This window comes from Corella eumyota, chromosome 4, assembly GCF_963082875.1.
Source record: "Corella eumyota chromosome 4, kaCorEumy4.1, whole genome shotgun sequence".
Taxonomy (NCBI): Eukaryota; Metazoa; Chordata; class Ascidiacea; order Phlebobranchia; family Corellidae; genus Corella; species Corella eumyota.
Window position 1 is genome coordinate 1267978 of NC_137493.1, and position 26242 is coordinate 1294219.

At 28.1% G+C, this 26242-nt stretch overlaps 1 protein-coding gene across 2 annotated transcripts; it reads right to left on the minus strand.

The window, feature by feature from the left end:
• Positions 1-26214, minus strand: LOC145749790 (fibronectin type-III domain-containing protein 3a-like). Of its 2 annotated transcripts, none has more exons than XM_082565653.1 (22): positions 25987-26214; positions 16337-16415; positions 15049-15278; positions 14665-14752; positions 12702-12956; positions 11672-11727; positions 10683-10831; positions 10427-10486; positions 9045-9180; positions 7470-7648; positions 6480-6729; positions 6213-6351; positions 5484-5615; positions 5041-5199; positions 4759-4928; positions 4476-4589; positions 3284-3433; positions 2822-3153; positions 2436-2633; positions 1766-1935; positions 1559-1683; positions 1-1478 (listed from the first exon to the last, which is right to left on the minus strand). In XM_082565653.1, the coding sequence occupies exons 1-22, from the start codon at positions 26116-26118 to the stop codon at positions 999-1001; spliced, it is 3783 nt and encodes a 1260-aa protein (XP_082421779.1). In that variant the 5' UTR covers positions 26119-26214; the 3' UTR covers positions 1-998. The 2 variants fall into 2 exon arrangements, with proteins under 2 accessions (XP_082421779.1, XP_082421778.1); XM_082565652.1 differs by lacking the exon at positions 25987-26214 and adding an exon at positions 16703-16867.
• Between the last annotated feature and the right edge of the window lie 28 nt (positions 26215-26242).

Sequence of the window (26242 nt, forward strand, 5' to 3'; positions counted from 1 at the left end):
TGTAACAATAGAATAATGTATTTATATAGTTTACGCGAATGTGAAAGGGTACAGCAAGACGACAATAAAGAAAAAATCTAGATAAATTATCTTCAAAAATAAACACTTACAAGCAAAAAAGAAATTGGCACGAAATAAATCCAAATTATAAATAAAATTCTGTATTTAAATATTATAGAACTTAGAGTTATTTTGAAATAGCTATTTAGGTTAAAAAACGTAAAACATAACACATCGTTGTTTTTAGAGCATTTTGGTCACACAAAAACGAATAAAAAGCCCAACTCAACAAGTATTGGTCGAAAAAAGGCGAGTAATAATATGATTGAGAATTTATGTTTTGAGATAACATTAAAAGTTATTAATGCATTGATATACAGTAACTGGTAAGTTATAACGAGTAAAAACCAGATATATTGTTATTTATATATTGCACAAAAGTTTAAGTAAACTATATCTATGAAAATACTACCTAACTTGCCAGCACAAGACCTTAAATTTTAACAATTCTTTAAATTCTAAAAATCGTTAAATTGTTCCACCGCACGTGGGCGTACAAGAGCGACGTTTAAATCGTTAAAACAAGGGCAGAAATGTTACAGCAGTTTAGAAGATTGCACAAAAATAAAGACAACTAAAACCAATTATTTCAAAATTTCGTCTCAAAAAAATCCAAGTATTTTTTTCTTGCTTAAATAGCGGATGAATATTTAACGCGCGAAAGCTCTAAACACCTTTTAAAGCACGAGGAATAACACAATGAAACTTTTTCGTTACAGCGAACAACGTCAGTGATAATGCGCGGATGAATACGGAAAAGAGAAAATAGCACCGAGAAAACAACTAAAATATTTTAATCCGAATTTTGAGCCAAAATAAAAAAAAATTTTGATAAAAAGTCGACCTTGGCCAACCAATAAATATTTCTTCATTTTGTTACGACAAAAACGACCAAGATTAACAAAAGCTCACGGGCTCCCACCAGCGGCTTGTTAAAATCAATTTACAAACACAAATTGTGCCCCGAAAGCGAGGAATATTGCACTGAGAAGATACAAGGCCAACATTATCGCCGCTTTCTTGTCGTCAGACATCGGTTGCGTCATCGCGTCACGCTCGACTGACTCCAGTTGATGCAGTGACGTCATGTCGTTGTTGGCGACGTGTTCTTTACTCGGGGAAAGCACCATGTGAGTATCCACAAGTTCGGGCAACGCAGTCAGGCGAACGTCGTGTTCTAAAGTGACGTCATCACCACTCGATGACGTCACGAGGAAAGTGTAAGCGCTGGGGGGGCTCTGAAGTTCAATGACGTCATCATCTTCGAGTAAGTTATCGTTCGACGACGTGGATTCGTTCGATGAGTGGTTGTCATGACGATTGTTAGTGATGTGACGTAATGAGTAAAGTTTGAGTCGATATTCGGAGTTGGGTTGAAGTCCAGTCACGTGATAACGAGTTTGGACGCAATCGATGCTCTGAGGATAAACAAAAATGAAAAAATTAAAAAAAATCCTTTCTTTTCCTAAATAAATTTATGTTGAAATTTATTTTTTACTTGTTTAAAGGAACCATCAAGTTTCTCCAAACTTAATCGATATTGTATTGGATCGCCTCTAATTGGTTCAACTTTGGACCACGTGACGTTGCATGACGTAGGTTGCACGTGACTTAATTGAGGAGCTAAACAAAAAGAAAAAAAAATAATTTAAAAAAAAATTTTTCCTAAAATAATTTTTTTTCAAAATAAAAAAGTTAATTTTACCTTCCATGGTAGGAGGAGACTGTGGCGTGGTGTTAAAGTAATAAAGTTGTGAGAAATGACCTTCACCTTCGCTATTACTCGCATTTATTCGGAACCGGTAGGTGGTGTGCTCGAGCAATTTCGTGACTCGATAGCTACAACTTGAACCTCGATATATTGTAGTAAATCGACTAAAGAAGGAATTTAAAATTGTTTATTAATGTTAACATTAAGATTAACATACACAAGTTAATATAGCCCACTTAGTAGGTGGCATTTTGAACAAATTTGGCCAGTAACTATAAAAACGATTTTTGTAATATAGTCGCAACTAAAACTTGCCCTAAACCGGAGAAAAAACAGGTTACCATACTTCTTCCTGTGACGTAGAAAGTACTAAGTTGGCGTTGTGAATGTATACAAGCCAGTACTTTCTACGTCATTACAAACAGGGCTTCCCTTTTCTTTTTATTTAAATTTAATTTTTTTAAAGTTGTATAACTTAAAAAGTAGGTGAAATTATTTAAAGTTAAAATCTTTTTGTGTTCAGTGACACCAACTTTATTAATTTTTGAGTAAAAAATAATCGCCAATATGGGACTTTATGTGTTCTGTGTAATATAAGTTACTACTGTTACGTTATAAGTCTTAAACTAAATATTAAATTTTGAAAAAAATTTTAATTTCTTACCTCCCGTTTTTGTCTCTAGTTTGGAGTAAGTATTGAACCCCAGTTTGTGAGTCGTCACTCCATTTAAGTTTGAGTGAGTTGGAATTTGAATGCGTACACGAAAGTTGAGGGGGGTCTGGGGGGAGGGGTCGAGTGTGAAGGGTCAAAGGTGAACTAAACTTTCCACAACCGATCGAGTTAACCGCACAAACTTCAATCCTAGAAAACAAATAAAAAAAATATAATTTTTAAAAGTTTAATCAAAAATTTAAGAAATTTAAATTACAAAAATTTATCTTATTTAAAAAAAAAATCTTATTTTAAACTGAAACCTTAAAAATTAGAAACAAAATTAAATTTTTTCAGATTACTAAAAAAGGCTAAAATTTACCAAATTTTTCACAAACCTATATTCTTTGTCTGGTTTCAAATCTTTTATGCAATAAAAAGTGACGTCACCATCAACCTCAATGACGTCATCACGATTTAATTCATCCGCGTTCGTATTCTTTCGCTCGCGCACGCGCAGACGGAAGCCCGTGATCTCCTTCCCGTTGTCGCACGGCAAATCCCATTGGACGCTTGCCGATGACGCAGTAATGACGTCACAAGCTTCCTCCTGTTCTGATTGGTCGTCTGGGATGAACTCTCGAAGGTTGGGAACAATTTGAGGAAAGGAGGGAGGCGTGGTCACGTGACCCACGTCAGACAAGGGACTTTGGCCCGCGATGTTAATCGCCTAAAAAAAGGAAAAAATTACGTCATAAATTGGTCACAATTGCATGGCAGCCATGGCAACCCGTTCCTAGCAACCACCATAGTAATACTCAATCAACCTAGCAACCAGTAATGACGTAACAATAACGAACCTGAACACTGTAGTAATAAGGAGTATTAGGGGTGAGTCGAGTAAAATGATGACAGGTTTGGGGTCCAGCGTTGTGCACCGACATCGAGGTTTCAACCCCGCCCCACTGTAACCGATATCCCGTCACTTCTGCACCGTTTCCCCGGGGTTCCTACAAGAAAAAAAAAATTAATTTAAATAATAAATAAAGTAATCCCAGTAGTGTGTGGTAAAATGGTCATGATGTCGGACTACGAGCCGAAAGGTTTCGGGTTCGATTCGCACTAATACCACACCATTGACCCTAAACCAGGCGTTTACAGATAGCTTAAACACACCAAAAAGTTTCGGGTTCGAGTCGCACCAATGTCACACTATTCGCCCTTAAACCAGGCGTTTACAGATAGCTTAAACACACCAAAAAGTTTCGGGTTCGAGTCGCACCAATGTCACACTATTCGCCCTTAAACCAGGCGTTTACAGTTAGCTCAAACACACTAAAAAGTTTCGGGTTCGAGTCGCATCAATGTCACATTATTTGCCCTTAAACCAGGCGTTTACAGTTAGCTAAAACACACTAAAAGGTTTCGGGTTCGAGTCCCACCAATGCCACACTATTTAAAATTTAAGCCTGGGGTTTACGGATAGCTTAAACACATTATAACAGCACACCTTTTATAATTAAATTAAAAAAACCTATCACTTTAAAGTAATACAAAAAAATTAAATTTTACTTTTAACAATTAGTAAAACAAGTTTAATTTAGACAATTATTTAATTTATTTATCCTTTACTGAAATATTGCTGGAATTAAAAATATTCAAAATTTAAACGATTCCACGAAAATCATTTTCCAGCTGTGAGTTTAAAACAACATAATTTCATTTAAATCGAGCATTTTAATAGGAACCACAACAAACATCAAATCTAAAACATTAAAACCATCGACAACCATGTCTAGACATTATTACGTGACAATAATCAAGGTGGTCACGTGACCATACACGTGGCTCGATATACAGGTGTTTAAAATATTGAGAAAATATTATTTTTTCTAAACGGGTTTCATGGTAAATATTAAAGGAGTATTTTATATTAAATTTAAACAATAATATAATTTGTTATAACCTAAGTAAGGTCCCGAATTTGCTATAAAAATGGGAAGTTAAAGCAAAGAAAATCCTTACAAATAATTTAAAATTTATTTAACTTACTGTCCAATTAAGTTGCAATGACGTAGGCGTGACGTCAGAGGGTAAAGGGGGTTCTGGTTTTTCGGGAGTCCCCGCCCCAGTTACGACTTTAAGGATATCAGAATATGGACCCAGCTACAAAAAAATTAAAATCAATTTAAAAATAATTAAAAAAAAAATTAAATTTCAAATTGTTTACCCATTTAAATATTCCACTTTAAATTTAATTACCCACATTTCCCCTAATTTTTTACTCACCCCCACACAATTTTTCACTCATTCCAAAAAATTTTTTTTTACTTACCCCGACAATGTTGACCGCTCTCACGGCAAACGAATACGTCATACCAGGGGTAAGACCCCCAATCGTGTACTCTCGATCTAAACCTCGATATGGTTCGTTTATGACGTCACCATCGCTACATGTGACGTCATAACGCGATATTGTTGTTCCACCACAATAATCAGGAGCATCTAAAAATTGAAAAAAAATAAATAACGAGTTTAACAAATAATTAATCAAAAAAATTAATTAGCAATTAAAAAATTCATTAATTAAAACAATAAATAAAGTGATATAACCCACCCCATTTTATAGTTATACAATTCGGTTTCGGTCTTAAGGCCAACATAGGTGACCTACATTGACCCGGGATCACTGGTTGGGTGGTTATCATGGCAACGTCGGAGGGGGTACTACACCCCCCTGCTGTCTTGCAGAAGACTCGTAACCGATATGTGTGGCCTGTCAAATAATAATACATTTTTTTTATTTTAATAAAACTTAATGTTTTTTGCAAAATTTAATTAATTTAAAAGAAATAATTAATTAAAAAAGCTTTTAAATATTTTGTTAGAAATCATTTTATAAAAAAAAGCAACACAGAAAAAAATAAAACTCGATTTTTTCGTGTTCTTATAAATTATTCATAAAAATAAGGCGAGACTGATCACGTGACTATAAGTGTCATTTAAACGTGAAAGGATCGACTGTTACGTCATAATCGACACAAGGCGCATTTTACCCACCAGGTTCTAACTGGTCCACCAAACATTCTTGTTCTAACCCAGAATACACCACTTCCATGGGACTTCCCCGTTCCCGAGACATCTCGACAAAATAGTCAATCACTTCTGATCCACCGTTGTCTTTCGGGCTCTCTGTGACGTCATAAAAAAACAATTATTACGTTAATCGTGAATAGAGTTTAAAATAAACAAAAAATACAAGTTAGAAGTTGAATTAAAATAGTTTTTAGGTTAAAATGGTTGAAATTTAAAGTTAAGTTGCTGTTGAGAGTGCTTGAAAGGCGACAGAATAAATAAAACTCAAGTATTAGATGAGTGGAGGTTTTAACAACTTCAAGGTCAACAACAAAACTTTTTTTTTTTTTGAGAATACTCCAAACAAAGATTAATTCTAAAATTAATTACAAGTTTTTAACCAAATCATAATCACCTATATTAAAATTCTTAAACTTAAACTTCAAGTTTAACAACAAAACACTAACTTTAAAAAACTGGATTTTGTTGTAAATATTTATAAAATATATATGTAGATAAATCCTAGAATTAAAGTCAATAGTTTAACCAAATTATAATAACCTTAATTAAATTTGCAATTCAGTAACAGTTTAAATTAAAAATTTACTTAAACATAAATAATTTAAATGATTAATTACAGTTTAATTAAAATAATCTCCTACACCTTTGGTTAAAATTTAATTTTTTTCAATTTAAAAAAACATGAAATCTTACCCCAAGTAAGTTTAAAGAATCTTGCATGAACCCCTCCTTTAACGTGGGGCTTTCCCGGTGAGTGGGGTTTATCGGGGCACGTGGCGTAGGACATCGTCTCGCTCCACTTACTTCGACCCTCTTTGTTGTACGCGCATACCTGTATGACGTCACAATAGATAAAAAGATAATACAAATGGAATATACTTAAATCATGTCCAAAAATGACGTCACACTTTATTTTAATGACGTCATAAACACGCACAGTAACATCACAATCCAACTTACCCTGAATTTATAATGGGTACTACGGGAAAGTCCCTTCACGTTGCATTTCATTTCTTGGCCATCGTATACGGGTCTGAACCCATACCCCGAGTTCTCGTCGTTCATTTCGAGAATGTAACTCAACATATCGCCCCCGGGACTTACCCACATTAAAGAGAGGGATTTTATCAATGATTTTGTCATGCGAGGGGCTTCTGGAGCGCTCGGGACGGTTTCGTGCGTCTGGAATCGAACCTCAGAGCTCCAGTTGCTAAAAAATAAATTAATTTGTAAAAACTTTATCAAATGACTATGACGTAATAAAAAGAGTTTGTGACATTTCTAATCAAGAAAAAACGTTAAATAATCTTGATTTGTAATCCTAATTAAATCTTTTAATTCTAAATATCAAATATTAAATTAATCTTAATAACATACAAATTATGACGTCAACAACGTTACAATAACAACAACTTCTGTCGTAAAACAATCGATCGAACGTCAAGACAGCGCATATGACGTCACAAGTTAATTAAAATGACATTATGAAGATTAATTAATATCGGAATTCAAATTTAATAAAAAATAACAAAAATATAGAGTTTATATTTTTAATTAGATTTTATTAAATATTTTGAAACTTTAGTAATCTAAAATAAATAACAAAATTTCGTAAACTATAAAATTTAATCTAAAAATGTTAAAGTTGACCGGCAGCGTGGTGTAGTAGTCAGGACACTTTTCACACTACATGAGGTCCTGGGCTCAATCCCCACTGCTCTCATGCTGTAGCGTCCTTGAGTAAGGCGCTATAAACAGTATAAACTCCTGCTGAGCCAATACTTAATCAGCAGCTTATTTATCGGACAACTATAATCTATAATATCCCAAACTGCCAAAAAGGCAACTCAAGACTGGATGGGAGTAACTGATGTTATTTTATGTTTAGGTCGCGCATTCAGGCTCCCCACATTAGGGATAAAGATATATACAAAAAAATTTTTTTTTTACCTTTTTCCGATTTTATTTTCTGCGGCAAGTCGAAAAGTATAAGCATGTGCAGGAACTAGTTTGTTAATTTTGTATTGACGCTGAGGGTTGGTGAATAAAGATTTAAAGGAACCTCCATTCTTCCCTTCGTTCCATTCCAGATAATATTTGAGAATCTTCTCACCATTATCATTAGGTGCCTGCAAGAAAAAGGTTATTAATATTTACCTTTTTTGTTTTTTTTTAATTTAAAGTAATTACAAACTAATAACTGCTTTAACAACTATATTAGATTTTTAAGTGGTCTATACTTTAGTATTGGAATATAAAACTCGGGATTTTGAGCAATTAATTAAACAAAATACTCATAGTGTGTTGGTTTCAATTATTAAAGTTAAAGTTTTAAATAGAAAATGTGATTGAAAACGAATATTGCATAATCAGGCACGATTTTGTAATTTTCACGAATCGAAACTTAAATCGAAACTGCCCCCAGATAAATTTAAAATGTCAAAAAAATAAAAAATTTGTTCTTAAAATTTAAACAACAAACAATTTTTATTTGTTTAACAAACAACATTGTATGACGTCATAAAGTAAAACTTAGTAAAAAACAAACGAAACCCGATATTTTAAAAATGACGTAATTGTTTCCGAAACAAACTGTAACTATGACGTAATCAACTTTAATATTCAAATCGAAATAAATTATTAAATTTTTAATATTTTGTTTACAACGCTTAATTCCAATAAATAAATACTATAAGTTCATAAAACCTTGTTTATGTAACTATTTATGACGTCATAAGAGAGAAATAGGAAGCACTTATGACGTAGATAGTTGATTAAATACTAGTATTTAAAGTTTGACCAAATTTTAAAATATGAAAATAAATTAAATAAATTACTTTTTAAATAGTAATTATAACCCAACAACATTATTTAAATAATTTAAATTTTGTGGTAATTTCCACCTAAGGCTTGAAAAATTAGGAATTTTATAAATTCCCAAATTAGGAAAGGAATTTATTCAACTAAAGGGGAACTTTTTTACAAACTCATTTCAATAAAAATAGAGTGAATGAAATATTATATTTACTATCAATATAACTTGTGACCTTTAGAATGAGAAATAATCAATGATATACCTATATAAAGTTTAAAAATAACAAAAACAAAGTGATTCATCATTTTTTAAATAAACACCTACACAATTTCAAAATATTTCTTTGTAACATTTATATTTTTAATCATTGTTGGAAGGACGACTTAACAGCCTTAACATGGAGTAACATTAGTTACTCTGACCCAGTCTTAAGTTGACTTTTCCAGTTTGGATTATAATTGAATATAAATGACAAAAAGTAAATTTGCTGATAGTATTTTTAAAGTTTTTTTGGGCAGTTTAGAATATTATTGACCTTATTTTATCAACTGCTACCACCAAGATTTTTAAAGTTAAAAAAGTATGAAATGTTAGTACCTTAAACAACCATGTTACAATATAAAAGCTTACAATATTAAACTTAAAAGTTTACATGCATTACTTAAGTAGATATCATAAACATGTGCACTCCAATATAACTTTCAACTTACCGTCCATTTAAGAAGAAATGAGTTCTTTGTTTTGTTTGTTAACTTAGGAGGAGATGGCGTGTCCGGATGACAACTTAAAGTGTGGAAGTTGGTGACATCTGATGCCCCCCGTTGGTGTTTATACAACGGACATACTCTATAAATGTATACAGGTTGTTAAAATATAAAAAAAAACATAATTCCATCACATAATTTTTTTTTTTTTTTGTATATATCTTTATCCTCGATGTGGGAAAGTCGAATGCGCGACTTGAACATAGAGTAACATCAGTTACTCCGACCCAGTCTCGAGTTGCCTGTGGCAGTTTGGAATATTATAGAGACTATAATTGCCATCTATATATAATTGAGCTTGGTGGACGGTATATTTATGTTTATATGTTTGTCCAATTTATAACACTAAAAAATAAATAAATCTGTTGTTTGTGATGTGCAGGTAAATTATCACAGGCAAATATTAGTGAGAGTTGTGACTGTTTAATGACAATTAAAAGTTAGCATAGGGTGGGCTATTGACTAGTAAAAACAAATCTTTTGTTGGAAAAAACAAGTTTTGTAATATGCAACTTGGACAAAAATGGAAGCATGCCATTAGGATTAAAACATTAATTATTAATTAATCCCAAAAAGTTTTATTTTTAGAAATTACATAATCCAACGAAAATAAATTATAATCAAATTCCATTACATAATACTGTCAAAATAATCTAAAAAACTGTCAATTATAACCATATATACTTCACAAAATTTAAAACTAATTTGTTACAAAATACTAGTTTTCCCCATATGATATTTATAAAACAATCTGTTTAATACAATAATATTGTTATTCAATCTCTGATAAGAAGAAACTCCTCACTGCACCTGCTTTATTGGTATATTAAGCATATTGTGTAACATATTGTTGGTATATATTTCAATAATAAAATTACAATGTTTCCTTCAACCTAATGTCGGATTTTAAATTTTATATTGTGTGTATATTTCTGTCAAATATAGCAAGTTTAACCAACCCAAAAATATGCTGAAATGAGTTTAAAAGTGGATATGTTATTAAATGTTATATTTAATTTTTAGGTTTTTAAAATAGTCAATAGTTTATTTTTTTACAGCTATAAATTGACATTTATACAAATAAACAAATCGCCCACTAGGATCTTTTATATATAGGTATGAATATTTCCACAACAAAAGTATGACAAATCTGTGAATATTTAAACTTATCATACCCACACATAACTCAAGTGATTGCTAAAATGACTACAGTTTATTTTTAGTTTACTATTTTAAAGATCCACTTATATAGGAATATACATCATAGGTTTTAAAGTTTAAAATATTAATGATAGAAATAAAACTTGTTAAAATTTTAGATTATTTACCTGACACTGTAGTCTGTTGCTGGCTTTAATTCTTTTAATAAATATTCCTTTAATTCCCCACTAAAAACATTAATAAATTAAAACTAAATACAAAAAAAAGTTAAAGTTTTAAGCTTCATTTTAATATAAAAAATGTGTTAAAAATAAATTCAGAAAATGCCCATAATTTTCACATCTTTTTATCCATATTTTTTATAATTAATGTAAATTATGTATTAACTTATTGCTTACTTTAATTTTTGTTAAGTTATGTTACCTGTAAACTGATTTATAATTTGCACCATCCTTCTTTCTATCACAAAGATGGAGTTCAAATAAAATTGAAGTTACGTCAAAATTTTCATCGTTTATATTTTCTGGGGTTGTCCAAATTATTTTCGCTGATCTTGATTGGATTTCAACAACCTTTAAAATAAATTAATTATTATTTTGGTAACATTTTTTAAAGTTTACATAAATGTTACTTAAATATTTTATTCAAATCATAAAAGACTTATTCAACTATTTAATTTAATAAAAATTTTTTATCAAATACAAAATAATAATTATATTAATTATTTTAAGAAAAAATAGGGGCAATTTTATATGCTTTTTAATAATTTTAAAATGTGTTAAAAAACCAAAGTCAACAAAATATAACCTAGTTTAAGTATTGCAAATAAACACATGAACAAGAAGAGTACAAATTTGGTTTGGTTCATACACAACAACTCCATTTCAGTCTAGACATTTACACAATAAAGTAAAAACAAATAAAATTGTTGAAGACAAATTACTTTACATTTTAAAATATATTTTAGTTAAAAAATACTGAAAAAATTAATATATGAAAAATATTTAAATTTTTTCACTAGTATGTCATATAAGAATGCCAGATATCTTAAAGTTATCTTATACCATTATCTTTTTCACACCATATACTACTACAGGCATTTCAAGCTTTTTTCTCTGTCTAGCCAGGTTAGACAGTGTTAACAACATTTTTTAAAGCACTATACAAACGTGATAACAGATAGTCAGCGCCCAGCGGGATATCGGCTGTTAAAAATATTTCAAACTAACCAAATATACAAACATTTATACACACAACAAAAATACATTTTTAAAGTTTTATCAAAAAATTTATTTTTTCCAATACTTTGATATCTAACCCTACTAAATACATTTTTTATAACAAAATGTTTTTTAACACACTACAGTTTGTTTTTAGATAAAGTTGATAACAGACAATAACCTTAGACTAACCTGTGGTTTCTTGATTGAGGATAAAACTTCAATCAGGTTTACAGCATTTAAAGTGTCTGGAAAATAAAAAATCTGGGTTAAAGTTGAAAGTTGCCGATTTTTAATAAAATTAACTATTTTTTTACTGTTTTAATTAAAAATTAATTTGTATTTACTTATTAACAAGATGGATTTAGAATTTAAATATATTATCTTACAATGATATGCATTAGTGTATCTTTTCGAACTACTAATAAGTGAAAAACGACAAAACAAACTTAAACTAAAATAACTAGACAAAAACTCATTTAAAACCAACAAAAAACCAGACGAACTACTTTTCAAGGTTTCCTTGGTTTTTGTGGTCAGCTTAGCACGCAATATTCAACAAATAAACAAAAACAAAATACACAAAAAAGCATAAACTTTATATGGACAAAATGTAATAGAAATTGTCACAGCTGTTGAGATTTTAAACTAATAATTTGATTGTAATGAGATGACATTAAACTTTAAATTACTGGTTGTTCGCACACTTTTGTACCCAAATAAGCACAATTTAAACCACAGTGGTTAACTTTGCCGGCTTTAAACTAGGTCATTGTAACTTAAGCCAAGTTTGTTGCAGCATTTTTTCTAACAAAACTGATAACAAATGGATTAGGCAACCTAGACCACCCAAGAACTTTTTAAAAATCAAATAGAAGCATTTAATCAAAATACTATGACATTTTATTACAAAATACTTTTGACATTTTTAAGTCAATAAAAGATAGCTAGTTAGGATATACAATTGATTTACAAATACAACCCTAACCTAGTAAATTGTCACTTAAAATTATAAAACATTTTTAAACAATTCTTACACTAGATATATTAATTTAACAAACATTTGAAGTTTTTGAAAAAAATAGCTAGTTAAGCATATATAATTGATTTACAAAACCAAGCCTTACCTAGTATATAACTTATCACAAGAAGTTATTAATATTTTTAAACAGTTTTTACACTAAATATAATTATTTAAACAAAAAAAAAAGTTTTTACAAACCTGTTACATTAATATTCTTGGTTTTATTTTCCCTTAAACTCTGCATAGCAAAATTTAAATCCTTTTCACTCCCTGATTTCCCGTTTCCAACCTGGGACTCAGGACTTGGACTTAATGATGGAATGTAGGAGGAAGAGTTGGAAGCGGGTGATGATGTCACTGACCCTGGATCGTGGAAGTTCTTTTTAGGCTGGATGCGAGATCTGGGAGAGCCAGGATTCATTGTGGAAGAACTTGGAGAAAAATCTGAGGAATCTAAAGAGGAAAAAAGTGAAAATTATTAAATTTTTAGGTTAAAAATAATTGCAAATTTACCCCAAAATGTAAAGTTTAGCAAAACAATTATTGAACCTTAAATAAATGTCATCACAGTTCAATATAAAATATAGATTTCTTTAAAACCATGATATTTACAATATGCCACAAACTTTTACAAAAACTTTTGAAAATACACAAAATATCAACCTTAAATAAGTTTCTGCTGGCCTTTCCTTCTCAATTTAATTTAAAAAACTAGATATTTTAAATATAAACTACTAGAATACTAAAGTTAATAAATTAATTAATTTTAATAGATAGTTCTCTGCAACTGCAGTTAAATGCCACAAATACAACTAAAACTGCCTCAAGCTATTTACCAGACAATTAAATAATATAAAACTCAATTAAACAAAAAAACTAAAAAAAAACTCATAGTACCTAAACGAAATATAAATACATTATTATTATGACAAATAATAAGCTTACAAGCAGCTTAATTGTTGATCATTAATAACATCATAAACTTAACACAAGAGTTATTCAAATGTCCACGTGTCCTGTTTAAAACACATTGGCATAAAGTTAAGTTGGGCAAATTTTAAATTTTTAAACCAACTATTAACGACTAAAACATATTAAAATGCATAATTAAAAACAGTTGTAACTTTTTTAATATTAAACACCTAAATTATGCTTACGAATTTACACAAATTTCTTTTAAAAACAAACTATATTACTATAATATAATGCTAAAAATACCATTTTTGCAAAATTTAATGTTAATATATTTTAAATCATGCTTTCAATAAAGTTCTACCAATTTATTTTATAAAAAACTGTTTTAACAACCCACAACTATCCCCTATGTCATTATATTAGTTCCCCTTAGTTCAAAAGGGTCTCGAATTTCAAAGTAGGTCCATAGTTAATAATCAACCAAGCGAAAAACAAATAAAGTCACATGACCAAACAATTGATATCAGCTGATGTCGTGAATAACACAAATCGAAAATATCCAAAAAAAAAATAATTTAATTTATCTAAAATTTAATAAATACTTTAAAAAAAAATGGTAAATTTAACTTTTTAAACTTTATAGTACTTGATTTTTTATTTAAATTATTAAACATTTTAATTATTATTTCAATATAAAAATTCAACTATATTGTCCTTTTTATAAGACATTAAAAACCTAAATATAACAACTATTTAATATATTACATATTTAATTTTCTAAATTAGATAAATATTTTACCTTTTCGTTTAAATTTATTTTTCCTTTCTTTGTACAAATTAACTTGTGCTCCAAAATTCTTTCTACTTGCCTTAAAATTATTCTGCAATAACTTCACATTTTCATCTACATTATTGTACACACAATATGATATTTCATTTATTATTTTGACTACTTTCATTATTTGAAACTGAGTTTGGGGTATATAATAAACTGTAGTATACTGATCATAGACTGGGTATAGTAAACTGATCTGTTGTTGTTCTAATTGATTTATAATCTCACTATTCTGTAAATCTAGCAAAAAAGAAAAATACTTGACTATTACTGTTAGAAATCATCTACCATTTTTTGCAAACAAGCTAGTATAAAAAGTTGTAAAAACATAATACAAAATTGATTTTAAATTTTTTTAAACTTTACAAACAAAGTGAACAATGCATTGTTTGGTTAATAATACAAACTCACCTGAAAGCCTGTTATTGGAGTTTTCAGGATTGTAAATTGGTCTTGGAAAATAATGAACTGAAGCATCCGGTCTACTGTGAGGGTCAAGCTATAAACAAGTTTGCAATTTGTTAAAATATTTTAACCGGCAGTGTAGTGGTCAGAGGCTTTACTACATGGGGTCGTGGGTTCAATACCCACTGCTCCCATGTTGCCTCTGAGTAATGTGAATAAATAGTATGAACTTCTTTTAAGCCAAAACTAATCAGCAGCCTTATTATTGTGCATTTATAATGTATATTACCTCAAACTGGTTGGGATAAAAAAATACAATCATAAAACATTATTAAAAATATTTACAAGAAACAAATCAAAATTTAATAATAAATTATTTAAATAACTTACAGCGGGTGAAAAAATAGGGTGAACCCCCACAGCTGATGGGTGAATCAGGTGCATGGGGTGAGGGGGGTGGTGTGGGGTAATAAACATCCCCTGATCAGGGGGCATCCCACTTGGGATTACAACAACTGTCCTCACCCCGTTTTCCTCAATTACCTGGGACACATAACCCGGGGGTACATAAATTGGGGGGATTGCCCCATTTTGGGACACCATTGGTACTTTTGCAGGACCTGTGGGGTTAAAATAAATTTAAATTAAAAAAATGTATAAAATTTAAATTTTTTTTAATTTAAATATTTAAAACAAATAATGTTCAAAATAAAGCTTTATGTTTTTACAGAAAGTAATAATAAGAAATAAAGATAAATATTTAAAGTTTTAATTGCAGATTATAAATAGTTTTAATTTAAGTTTTTCATATATAAAAAGAAACTAGTAATTGAATTAATTGTTTGTAAATATTGATACTAAAAGTAGATATATGTATTTCAGTGAACCAATACATTAAATTAAATATTATTAAATAAAAGTTGGGTTTATAATATTTTATTAAACAGTTTATGAGAAAATTACTTATATTTATGTATTCCCATGTTAGTCATGAATACACACACGGTACACATCCAATATAAACATTTTAAAATTAAAGTCATGTTTAAAGTTTATTCCCAGACAGTTGAATGTCAATGTTTTAAAATGATTCATTCTGAGCGTTGCCAAATATTTTTATTTCACCACCACAAAAGGAGAAAATAATATGGAAACCAAGGTTTAATTGTTATTATTAGAAAGTGAAGGTCTGCAAAATTTCAGACTTCGATAATATCTTAGGAAATAAAACCACAAACTTTTTCTCCTGTTTGGAATTTTATAAAATTTTAAAACAATAGCGAGATTGTATTTTAGAGATATTCACAATAATAAACCCAACATTTTAACAACAATGAAAAATACAATTTTGAACCTTCTTATTTAATTAATTTATTTCACGACAATACTCATAACATTACTAAATAAATAGCCCACCCTATGGTTTACATTTTAATTGTTGTAATATTGTCACAATTCTCAACTTATATTTGCCTACAATAATTTATCTGCGCACCACAAACAGCAATTTTGTATATTATGTAGGCCTTTGAATATAACATGAACATTTATATACTATAAAAATATTTTATTAGTTAAAAACATTATATCTTATTTAATCTCGTAATTAAAAATTGTTTTTACTTTTTTTGGTACAAGAAAGCCAAGTTTTAATTAAAAAAATCCAACTTAAACTTACCAGGAATATAATTAAAACTTCCATCCTCGCATTGGATTGTAAAAGTTTCTCCAGGGTTGACATGAACCATTATTGTATTCTAAAAACAAAATATCAGGTTTGTTAAATTTTAGCGATATTTCAATTCGTTATTAAATTACAAACATTAATTTCCATGCAAAAAAACAACAAGTAGTAATAATCGATTTTTAAATGTTGTAGTCTGACCTTATAATGTAATATAAAGCAGGCAAATTTTAAAACTTAATTTACACAACCAAATTAGAAAAACAATCGCTAAAAAGTATATTAATCTATTACTTAAAACCTGTACCAAAAAGAATATTATTTAAATATTTAAATCCTAATATTTTCCCATTTTTCTACCTGATATTGTGATTGAAAATGTATAAAATATTCTGAATTATTATTATTAGGTTGTGGATTTTGTTTCCAATGTTCATTAAAATTTTGTTCGACTGGGGGCGGAAACTTTGCTGCCTCCGGTGGTAAAAAAACCATGACGAAAACTCAAGATTTTTTTTACATAAAAAATATTTTTAAAATAAACTTCTTTGTTTTTATTTTTAAATCAAAATTATATCTGTTAATATAATTAAACAAAAACTTTGTAAAATTTTTTATTTTGTTGTTAAAAATCAATTTAATTTTGAATTAATTCTAAGAAAGTTATTTTTTACTTTCCCATTCTTAGATGTAACCTTTTTAAATTTTTATCCACTGATTATGATCACAATTGACATTATGTTTCATTTAATTTCTAAAAATAACGATACCTTTAAACACGTTTTTACTAGAATAAAATTTCTAAAAGTTTCTGTTGCTAAAAATGTCATAAACTACGACCTTAAGGTCATAAACTACGACCTTAAGGTCATAAACTACGACCTTAAGGTCATAAACTACGACCTTAAGGTCATAAACTACGACCTTAAGGTTATAAATATTCACAAAACTTTTTTATATAAAAATAAGTAAACTTAAAAATTAAATAAAACTAAATTTTGAACATTAAAAAATTGTTGATTGGTTTTTTAGTTTTAATTTTAAACTTAAAAATCACCTTTTAAAATTCTAAATTTTTCTAACTTAAATTTAAACTCGAAAAATTAAACAAAACCTGACTAAAATTGCAACTTGCAAACCAACCACAACAAACAAAATTTAATAATTTCCAACTCCTCGAAATATCATCTAAAATTAATTTTAAAGAGCCCGGGGCCCTACATACACTGACACAGAGTTGCACCAATACCTTAACCCCAAACAGTCGCAATTTATATGTTTTCAATTTTGAGAATTTATTTTCGGCATTATATCTGGAATTTCCCAGAATTGTAATTCGAACTCTTGATAAATTTTCGGTATTAATATGAGGTGAAGCCACAATGACATTTATTTTGATGGTAAATATAGAAATTATATGTTACATGCAACCAATTTAAGATAATTTACATATTAACTAAATACATAACTGATATATTAAACCTTTAAAAAATATATATGCTAATTAAAAAAATAAGCTAATCAATATTAATTCTTTTTTTACCTAAAAAAATGCTATTTTAATTATTATACTAATAGCAATACTGCAATAATATATGTTTACATAAATACAAATTAAAATTTAAAAAAATAAGTATTTTCCAAAACTGTTATACTAAAAAACCTTTTCTAATAAAAAATAACTGAAAAAAAATATTAACCTTTTTAAACCGAGAAAAAATAACATTTAATAAACTGATCTAGTATAAATACCATAATAACATATTTTTACATAAATGCAAATTAAAATTTTTAAAAATATAAATTTTTGATAAAAACCTTTACATTTAAAAAATAAAAACTAGTTTTAAGAAACAATCTTGATTATATCTTAAACTAAAGCCAATCCAACTTCAATGAAATCATAAAAACAATTTTGTTTAAAAATAACTTTCGATTTCCGCGCTACAATTACTTCCTAACTAGTTAAAAACATTTCAAGAAAACTTTTTATTAAAACCGCAAATTCCCTTGCTTAAAACTTAAAATATGAGCCCACTCCGGGATATAAATTCTCACACGAATATATCCTAATAAACTATAACAAATTGGTGAGAATAAATCGTTGAAACTCGGCCAATATTATTTCAGTTTCCGTCGACGGAAACATGTGTTCAATTCATCGCGAACGAAATAATAAAAAAAAAACTAAATTTGTGCAAAATATAAAAAAAAATCAATAAAGTTAATTCAGCAATTTTTTAACATAATATAACAACATCTAAACCTAGAAAACTCCAAAAATAAAAAGCTGATGTAGCAATAAATTATTTTTCAACAAAATTTTAATTATTAAAAGTTTTTTTTTGTCCTAATTTAACTTTTTTTTATACAACAACAGCAATTAAAAAGCTTTAAAAACAAAATTTATTTTGCGCGAAAATTAAACAATATCTATTAATATCAAATAATACATCTCGTTATTACGTCACAGAAACAATAAAAGTTGAATTAACAATATTTATCCTTTAATGTAAAACACAATTTTAACATTTTTTAAATCACGTTTTTAATCTAACGAAGCAATTATAAGATACAAAACATTACATCGTTGCTTAATTACTATAATAAATACAGCATTAACACGATTTTGAAACTTAAATTCCTCGATTTAGTATTCAAATTACTCTAGTTCATAGAATTTAGCGTTTTTAAAAGTTAATTACTTAGATAAGTTAATTAATACCATTCTAATAATTAACAAAATGTTAAAAATTAAATAATATTAAACTAAAAGTAAATATACACTGAACTGTAGTTGTTATTGCAGGTTAACTTTGCAACTGCAGTTTTAAACCTTTTTTTTAAATACTGGGCGTCCAAATAATATTGAAGCAATTGAAATTTAAATTGAGCAAAACCTGTTTAACCTTGAAGTCGTTTAAACTTGACCTTGAAAACACACCCTTTCTAAAAATACTTGAGATTAAAGTTAAAAATGAAATTCAAAAACTAAAAAAAATCAATTTTTAAAATAATTTCGATATCCGATAAAAACGGTTTTTAATATTTCTGACGTAATAATTACTAGTAGTTCTAGAACGTAGACGTCTAAGAATGTTTGACTAAGAAAATAAAAAACTCCTTGACTAAAATTTCAAGAAATATTTTCAGAAAATTTCGAGTACCTCCGCGAAAAGTAAATAGCGCGCAAATAAGTGTGAAAATAATATCTATTCATACGCGGTTGTGACGTAATAGTGAGCACCAGACTAATTAAAAAAATCAATTTAAATTTGCAGAGAAGAAATAAATCAAAATATTTTTTTCTTATTTTAAAACATAAACTAATATAAGTGTAATATAGTTAATAAAATAATGCTATTTTTTAAGAATTCATTTACTAAACTAACTGCATTACTAATTTATAATATTAATTATAACATTTTTTAGTTAAAACTACACTTCTATTCTACATAAAATTAAAATAAACTGAATTTTTTGGCTAATAAAAACCATATTGGTTAAATCCTATACTGCACAAACTGGAATTATTAACTATTTCAACGTAATAAGCATTATAATAATAAGGTATTGTGCGTCATAGATGGTTTCCTAATTTATCTATTCTTATCCATTGTTCTCGTTTCACCTAATTAAGTTAAATTTAACTTATTGTTAGGTTAGTAGAACTAAAAATTGCAAAATAAATTTAATTAAATATAATTTAAAAAATGCAAACTCAGCAAAATAAACGCAGGAAGTTTCCAAATAAATTAAAAACGTTAATATTTATAAAAACAACAATTTTAAAACTTTTAAAATAATTTCAATTTGTAAACAAAAACTTAAAATCGTCACTTTCAATTTCAAGGTCACGTGACACCCAATTTTACGGTCACGTGACCCCTAGATCGGACTTTAAACGAAATACCGCAAAATATATCAAGCGCAACGCTCGCACACCAACCCTTTACCGAATAATGACCTCTTTAATGACGTCATAATAATGCTAGGCTTCCTATTTCCGCAACAGCTAAAAAAACAAAGGTGATATTGTTTCGTAATAAACCATAAAAATAGGGAATTCTGCTGAAAATGTTAAATTTATTTAATTGTAAGTTATAACTGCTTATTAATGTCTATTCCATTTCCCTTATTCTTTAATTCCTTGCTATTTTCAATTAATAATTATAAACTTACTAGATAAAATTAATTTATAACTTCAAAAATGTGCAGAATGCAATGCTTTTTTATAATACTTAATTTATTTACTTTACTAATTTATTAAAAGTGATTTAAATAAGAAAAACGGGAACTGATATGAATGCAAACTTCTAAACTGCATCTGTCTGGGTAGCCTGCATGAACTACTCTTGAGAACGAAAACTCTTGTTGGGACTTTAAATGCATGAAACTCAACCGTGACTGAAACCTACAGTGGCGCTTAAATAAGATGGGTGAATATAAATGGGGTGATATGGAAACTCAATGGGTTAAAAGACTTGTTTTGGGGGTCAAAATCGTTTGGAGGGTGATTTGGGGGGCATTCAAATTTTTAACTACCTACAGTATGTTTTTAATTCAATAAATAAAATAAGTTTAACACTTTATAATATTAATAAATGGCAGTATATTATTTAACTAGTTTAGAATTAGAACGATAAAAATATATTTAAAAGAAAAACTAAAGCTCTAACTTATTTCAATAATCTTAGTAAGTTGAATCTATTAAAGGTTTTAGAATTTTACGAAGGAAAATCTTACAGAGAAGTTTTATTAAATTTTTCCATCGCTTTAAAAATTGTTTTCTCGAATCGCTTTAAAACATAGCGACAACAAAACCCTTAAAATTAAACCAAAATATAACTCATCCATCACAATCTGAACTAGAGATAAAATAATAAAATATTGTTGCGTCATAATAAAACGATATATCTTAAAAACGTCGTTAAATATATTAAAAGTGACGTCACTGGCTATATATTCGCTAAAATCGTTGCCTGGGTTGTAATATAATGAAAAGTATTAAAAACAGCGGGGTATAGAAAAAAGAGTTTATAAGAACAACTGTTTTACTCTAGCGCAAAGTTTTCACTAAATTTAAAACTAAAAAAACTTTAAAATTGAATAAAACTGGAGACACTACAAATATAGTTTGGTTTGGTGACCATGCCATAACATACTTAAAATCTTTATGTAAACATTAATACTTTTGGCATGTTTTAAATCATTAAATTGATTTTGTCATTTTTCCCGTCGCATTGTTGTAATATTAATTGTATATCGTATTTAGTATTTACTTTTATCAAAGCGCGAAAAACTAAAATAAAAAATAGTGATAACTTGAATTCTAAAAAACTTAAAAAAATAATAATTTTTAAAACAAGTTCATATCCTAGCAATAACTTTAAAAATACCCTGATTTTTAATTCTGCTTTAGTAAAGGTGTTTTTAAAGCGTGTTATTTTTTGTGAATTTTACTAACATTGAAATTCACGTAATCGATAATATTCCAACTTTTTCTAGTTTAAATATTGGTACTTCCCCGTTTCTAGCCTTAAATTAAACATTTAAAGTTTCACTTCAACAAAATATTTTTATTACTTTACTAATTAATTACTAATTAGTAACATTAGCTTTAATTGCTTTAATTTTACCAAACTATTCAGACTAACATTATTTTAATTTCGCTAAAAATTTATGAATATAAAGTAATTTTAAAGTAATGTTAACTCAAATATAATATAAAACTCAGTTATATTCTTATCCAATACATCAACTAATTTAAATTCTACACCATATGGTTACATACATGTTCTAAAACATTTATTCAACAAACAAATCAAATATTTCTCGATGTAAAGGACACGTGTAACTAAACTGAAATGATGCAATATTAAACAAATTGATTGAATTAACTGTTCTTATATAAAATATTTTGCTAATTAAACTGTAATTCTAATAACCTTTATTTTAATAAACCTATTTTCTTATTTTTCTTTTCTAAATTATGGGCAATATTTGTTGTAACAAGCATAAAAATAAATCTCAAAATTATATTTTTTCACAGAATCCTAATTCACATTTATTGATATTCTCGAATTTTAAGCTAATTAGTGAATTTCTCCTCGAAAATCAATATCTGATGACGTAGTTCGCTTTGAAACCTTTTTTATTTTGATTTCTGTTTTTTTACTTAAATCTAAACCCGGATTTGTATTTCAAAATCAAACATAAAAACGAATTAATTCCCATTTCAGTTTAATTATAGTCATAATGGTTCCTCTATGACGTCATAACTGACACGAGCTCGTTTGTTTTATCCTACAGACAGGATTCGATCGAATAAACAAACAAGAATTATGACGTAACATTCAGGAAGACCATTGTCATGAGAATAACCCAAAATAATAAAATTTTTGCTTTTTTGAACTAAATTTTCTGCTGGATTCAAAATATTTATTTCTACCCTAGCTCGGTATTAAATGAGAATATAATAGCTTGAAAGTGACGTCATAATCGTAAGAGAAACCTGTATTAATAAATAATGAGGCAGTCTGGACACATTCCATTTTAATTCATCAATTTAAAAAAACATTTTATGTAAAAAATCAAAAAATTGATAATTTTTAGTAAAATCTAATTAATAAATTAGTTAATTTAGCTTATATTATTTTATTTAAAATAAATTAATAGCCCTGCGCGTATTGTAAAGATGTGTAAAAGGGGATAATTCGTTTTTAAAATACTAATTTCTTTTGTTAAACATAAAAATATTTATAAATATGGAAAATAATTTGATGAATAATTTAGTGTTGTACGTGACTCGGTGATAATAGAGGAATGTTTGTTTAACTAATGTGTTTACGGGCGTTTGAAATGCAGGGGTAGATAGATGTGGTGTTTAATGATTTAAAATCGAATAAAAATTCATATTTTAAAATTTTACCCCGTCTTAAAAACCAAAAAAAAAATTAAATCAGTTTTTACGATTTGCGTATTACTAAAACAAAACCTGGTTTTTAGAACCTAATAAACCTTTGACCCAATTTAAAACAAACCATTTAAATACAAATCTTACACTAGTTAATAACCAACATATGCAACGATTTTAAGCTGTTAAAAATACAATTAAATTCCGATAATTGAATAAAATTTACATCGAATCGCGAGGCAGCATTTCCTATTATAAACCGTAAGGTCTGTAAGCACAATATACACAACTAAACTATAATACCCTTAAAACAGGATGTATTTTAAATAATGAATATCAAGCACCATTAGGGATAATACGAAGCACACAGTTAAAAATTTCACACATTCTCGATATTTTAAAATTTGATTGTGACGCATATGGCTCGAAAATGTAAAAATTTCGTTTTTTTGAACTTGTTTTTTGATCAAATGCTTGAAAAATGTCAAAATATGACAGTACCGTACACACATGACTCATGACCGAAATGTGACATTTAGTTGACCTTCTTAAACATCGAACCTTTAAACAAAAACAAAAGTTAATAAAATATAAATGAATATAAAACATCGATATTGAAAAGATTAATCGAAAATTCGCAATAAAAAATACACCAACACACTTTCAGACATATTTTCAATTAAAAATTAACAAATAAATATCTTTAATTTAAAAACAAAACGCAATATTTCAATAAAACGATCAAATTTGGCGAAATATTTTGTTGCATATTCGAAACTAAAAATGTTTTTGAAACTCAAGTGCAGACAAAATCGATGAAAACACGTGGCCACCTCCAAACAAGGTCTGGGTGTCTGGGTGTCAAATTAAAACGGAAAATAACTCGAATATTTAAGTGACGTCACCTCAAATACCTCAGTGACGTCATTTCGTCGCGCTGGCTTCATTATAAATAAACTTTTTACAATTATAATTTTTTTTGTACAGCAAAATTTAAGTAAATTTTTAATTACATTTTAATAATTAAAAATCAGAAATTTAAAATTCAATTATTTAAAAGCATTCACGAATTTGTTATTCGGCAAAATTACGTAACAAGAAACAAAACACATTCCAACAACATGGAATAAAAACGTCTTGAATCCAACAAAAATGATCAATTAAAAATCAATTAACACAGAACAAACAGAACTTGTTTGAAAGTAGTCACCCGACCGGAAATAACAAATCGAAAAGATTTTTAAAAACCAAAAATGTACAAAGTTAATCAATAAAAGCGCGATTGCTTTATTATCAAATCTTGCATCTTTATCTGTTCAAGATTTGATTTAAAAGGAGAATAATTTAAAACCAAAAGGCCTTAAAGTTGACTTAAAACTGTAAAAAATGTTTTACTTCAAATAAAAACTTGATTTTTTAAACTTCTTTGCTTTTATTCAAAGATTCACACGAACCCAATATTGACCGACGAATGATACGTCACAAACGTTCAATTGTTGAAAAACAAAGGAGTTAAACGCCGCGTGCACTGCTGCAGTGTGCTCTGTTTCGGAAACCGACCAAACCGCTCGCTAAGAACGACTACAACGAACTAAATCGACCAAGAAATCTCACTTCGTTTTATCAACAACTACCGCCCTTTAAGTTATTTCTACCGGCGAAAATACAAGGAATTTTATCACATAAAAGCTCCATTGTAACAAGGTTTATTAACAACTTGTACAAATAAAACATTTAACTCATGGCTAGACAACTTTCATGTTTTGAAGATATGTTATCCTAAACCTAATGATCTGTACTTATCATTATGATCTTAGCTTTAAAGTTTATTTAAAGATAACAATTTCACAGAGAATAATGAACCCAATTATCTAATTTTTAAATAAGAAAATTCACCTTTAAAAACCAGGGTGTTTTAATTCAGTAAATTTAATATTCTATTTAAAGTTACATGAACAGGTGTTCTAATATTATCAGGTGGTCAAATAATTGGTATTTGTATTAAGAAATCCTATAGAGCTCACAGAAAACCAAATTGGTTCAAAGAATTGCTTTATTTCAAATTTTCATGTTTGTTCAAATTTAAAATTAATTTAATTTTAAAACCAGGCCAAATTTAATAATGGAGTTTGTAAGGCTTATCATAAACTATTAAATAAATATTTTTAACCAAAATTTAGAGTCAAAAATAATATCAACATTCAATGCAAAAGTATTTAAATAATAATTAATTTATTTACTAATATTTACTCAGTTTTTAAACTTTAAAATTGTACTTAATAGTTTGGTCTATTGATATCTCCTTGCCCTTTAAAAAATGTGCCATCAAATAAAGTTTTATTTACAGAGAGATAAACTTTTATTTATTTAAGTTTTACTCTAAAGTTCAACTTTTGCCACAAAGCCACAATCTAAATATTAACAACCAACTTGTGTAAATATTGTGTAAAATTCATTTATTTACCATTACAATGCTTTGCTGCAAACCTATTTCTTTAAGTGTAGATTTACTTGCAAAATTGCAAAGTTAAATTTAAATAAATGTTAAGATCAATATTAACAAGTAATTTTAAGTCTCTTGCAAAAAAATGTAGTGGATACCAGTTATGTTACTTTAAATTACTAATACATGGTTAAGATAAGCTATAAAATTATTTTAAATATTTTTCTCGTTCTATAAAAGGTTAACCTACAAAAAATATTTCAAACTAAATATTAAAATATTAACCTCAGGGTAGGTTTGAGTGGCAGAAATTCGTTCCGGTCCAGAAGACGTTGTTGTGACAGCTTGAGAGTTCACATGATTATGGTGGATGTTGTTATGGTTTATCATTTCCATAGTAACAGTTGGCACGGGCATCTTGGATCAGTTAACCATAAGGTTGAATACAACACAACATCGAACAAATTTATCAACTTTAAACTTTTGGTAAAAATCTAATTAGTAATAACAATATCTGAATATCTAGATATAAAAGTTACAT

Bases quoted from the DNA above. Each gene is read 5' to 3' on its own strand.
- LOC145749790 (XM_082565652.1), bottom strand. From the start codon at position 16,837: ATGGTTTTTTTACCACCGGAGGCAGCAAAGTTTCCGCCCCCAGTCGAA. The intron at 5,200-5,483 runs GTGGGTAAAATG...ATTATTTGACAG, and splicing joins GGTGGACCAGTTAGAACCTG to GCCACACATATCGGTTACGA. The intron at 2,634-2,821 runs GTTTGTGAAAAA...TTTGTTTTCTAG, and splicing joins AAACCAGACAAAGAATATAG to GATTGAAGTTTGTGCGGTTA.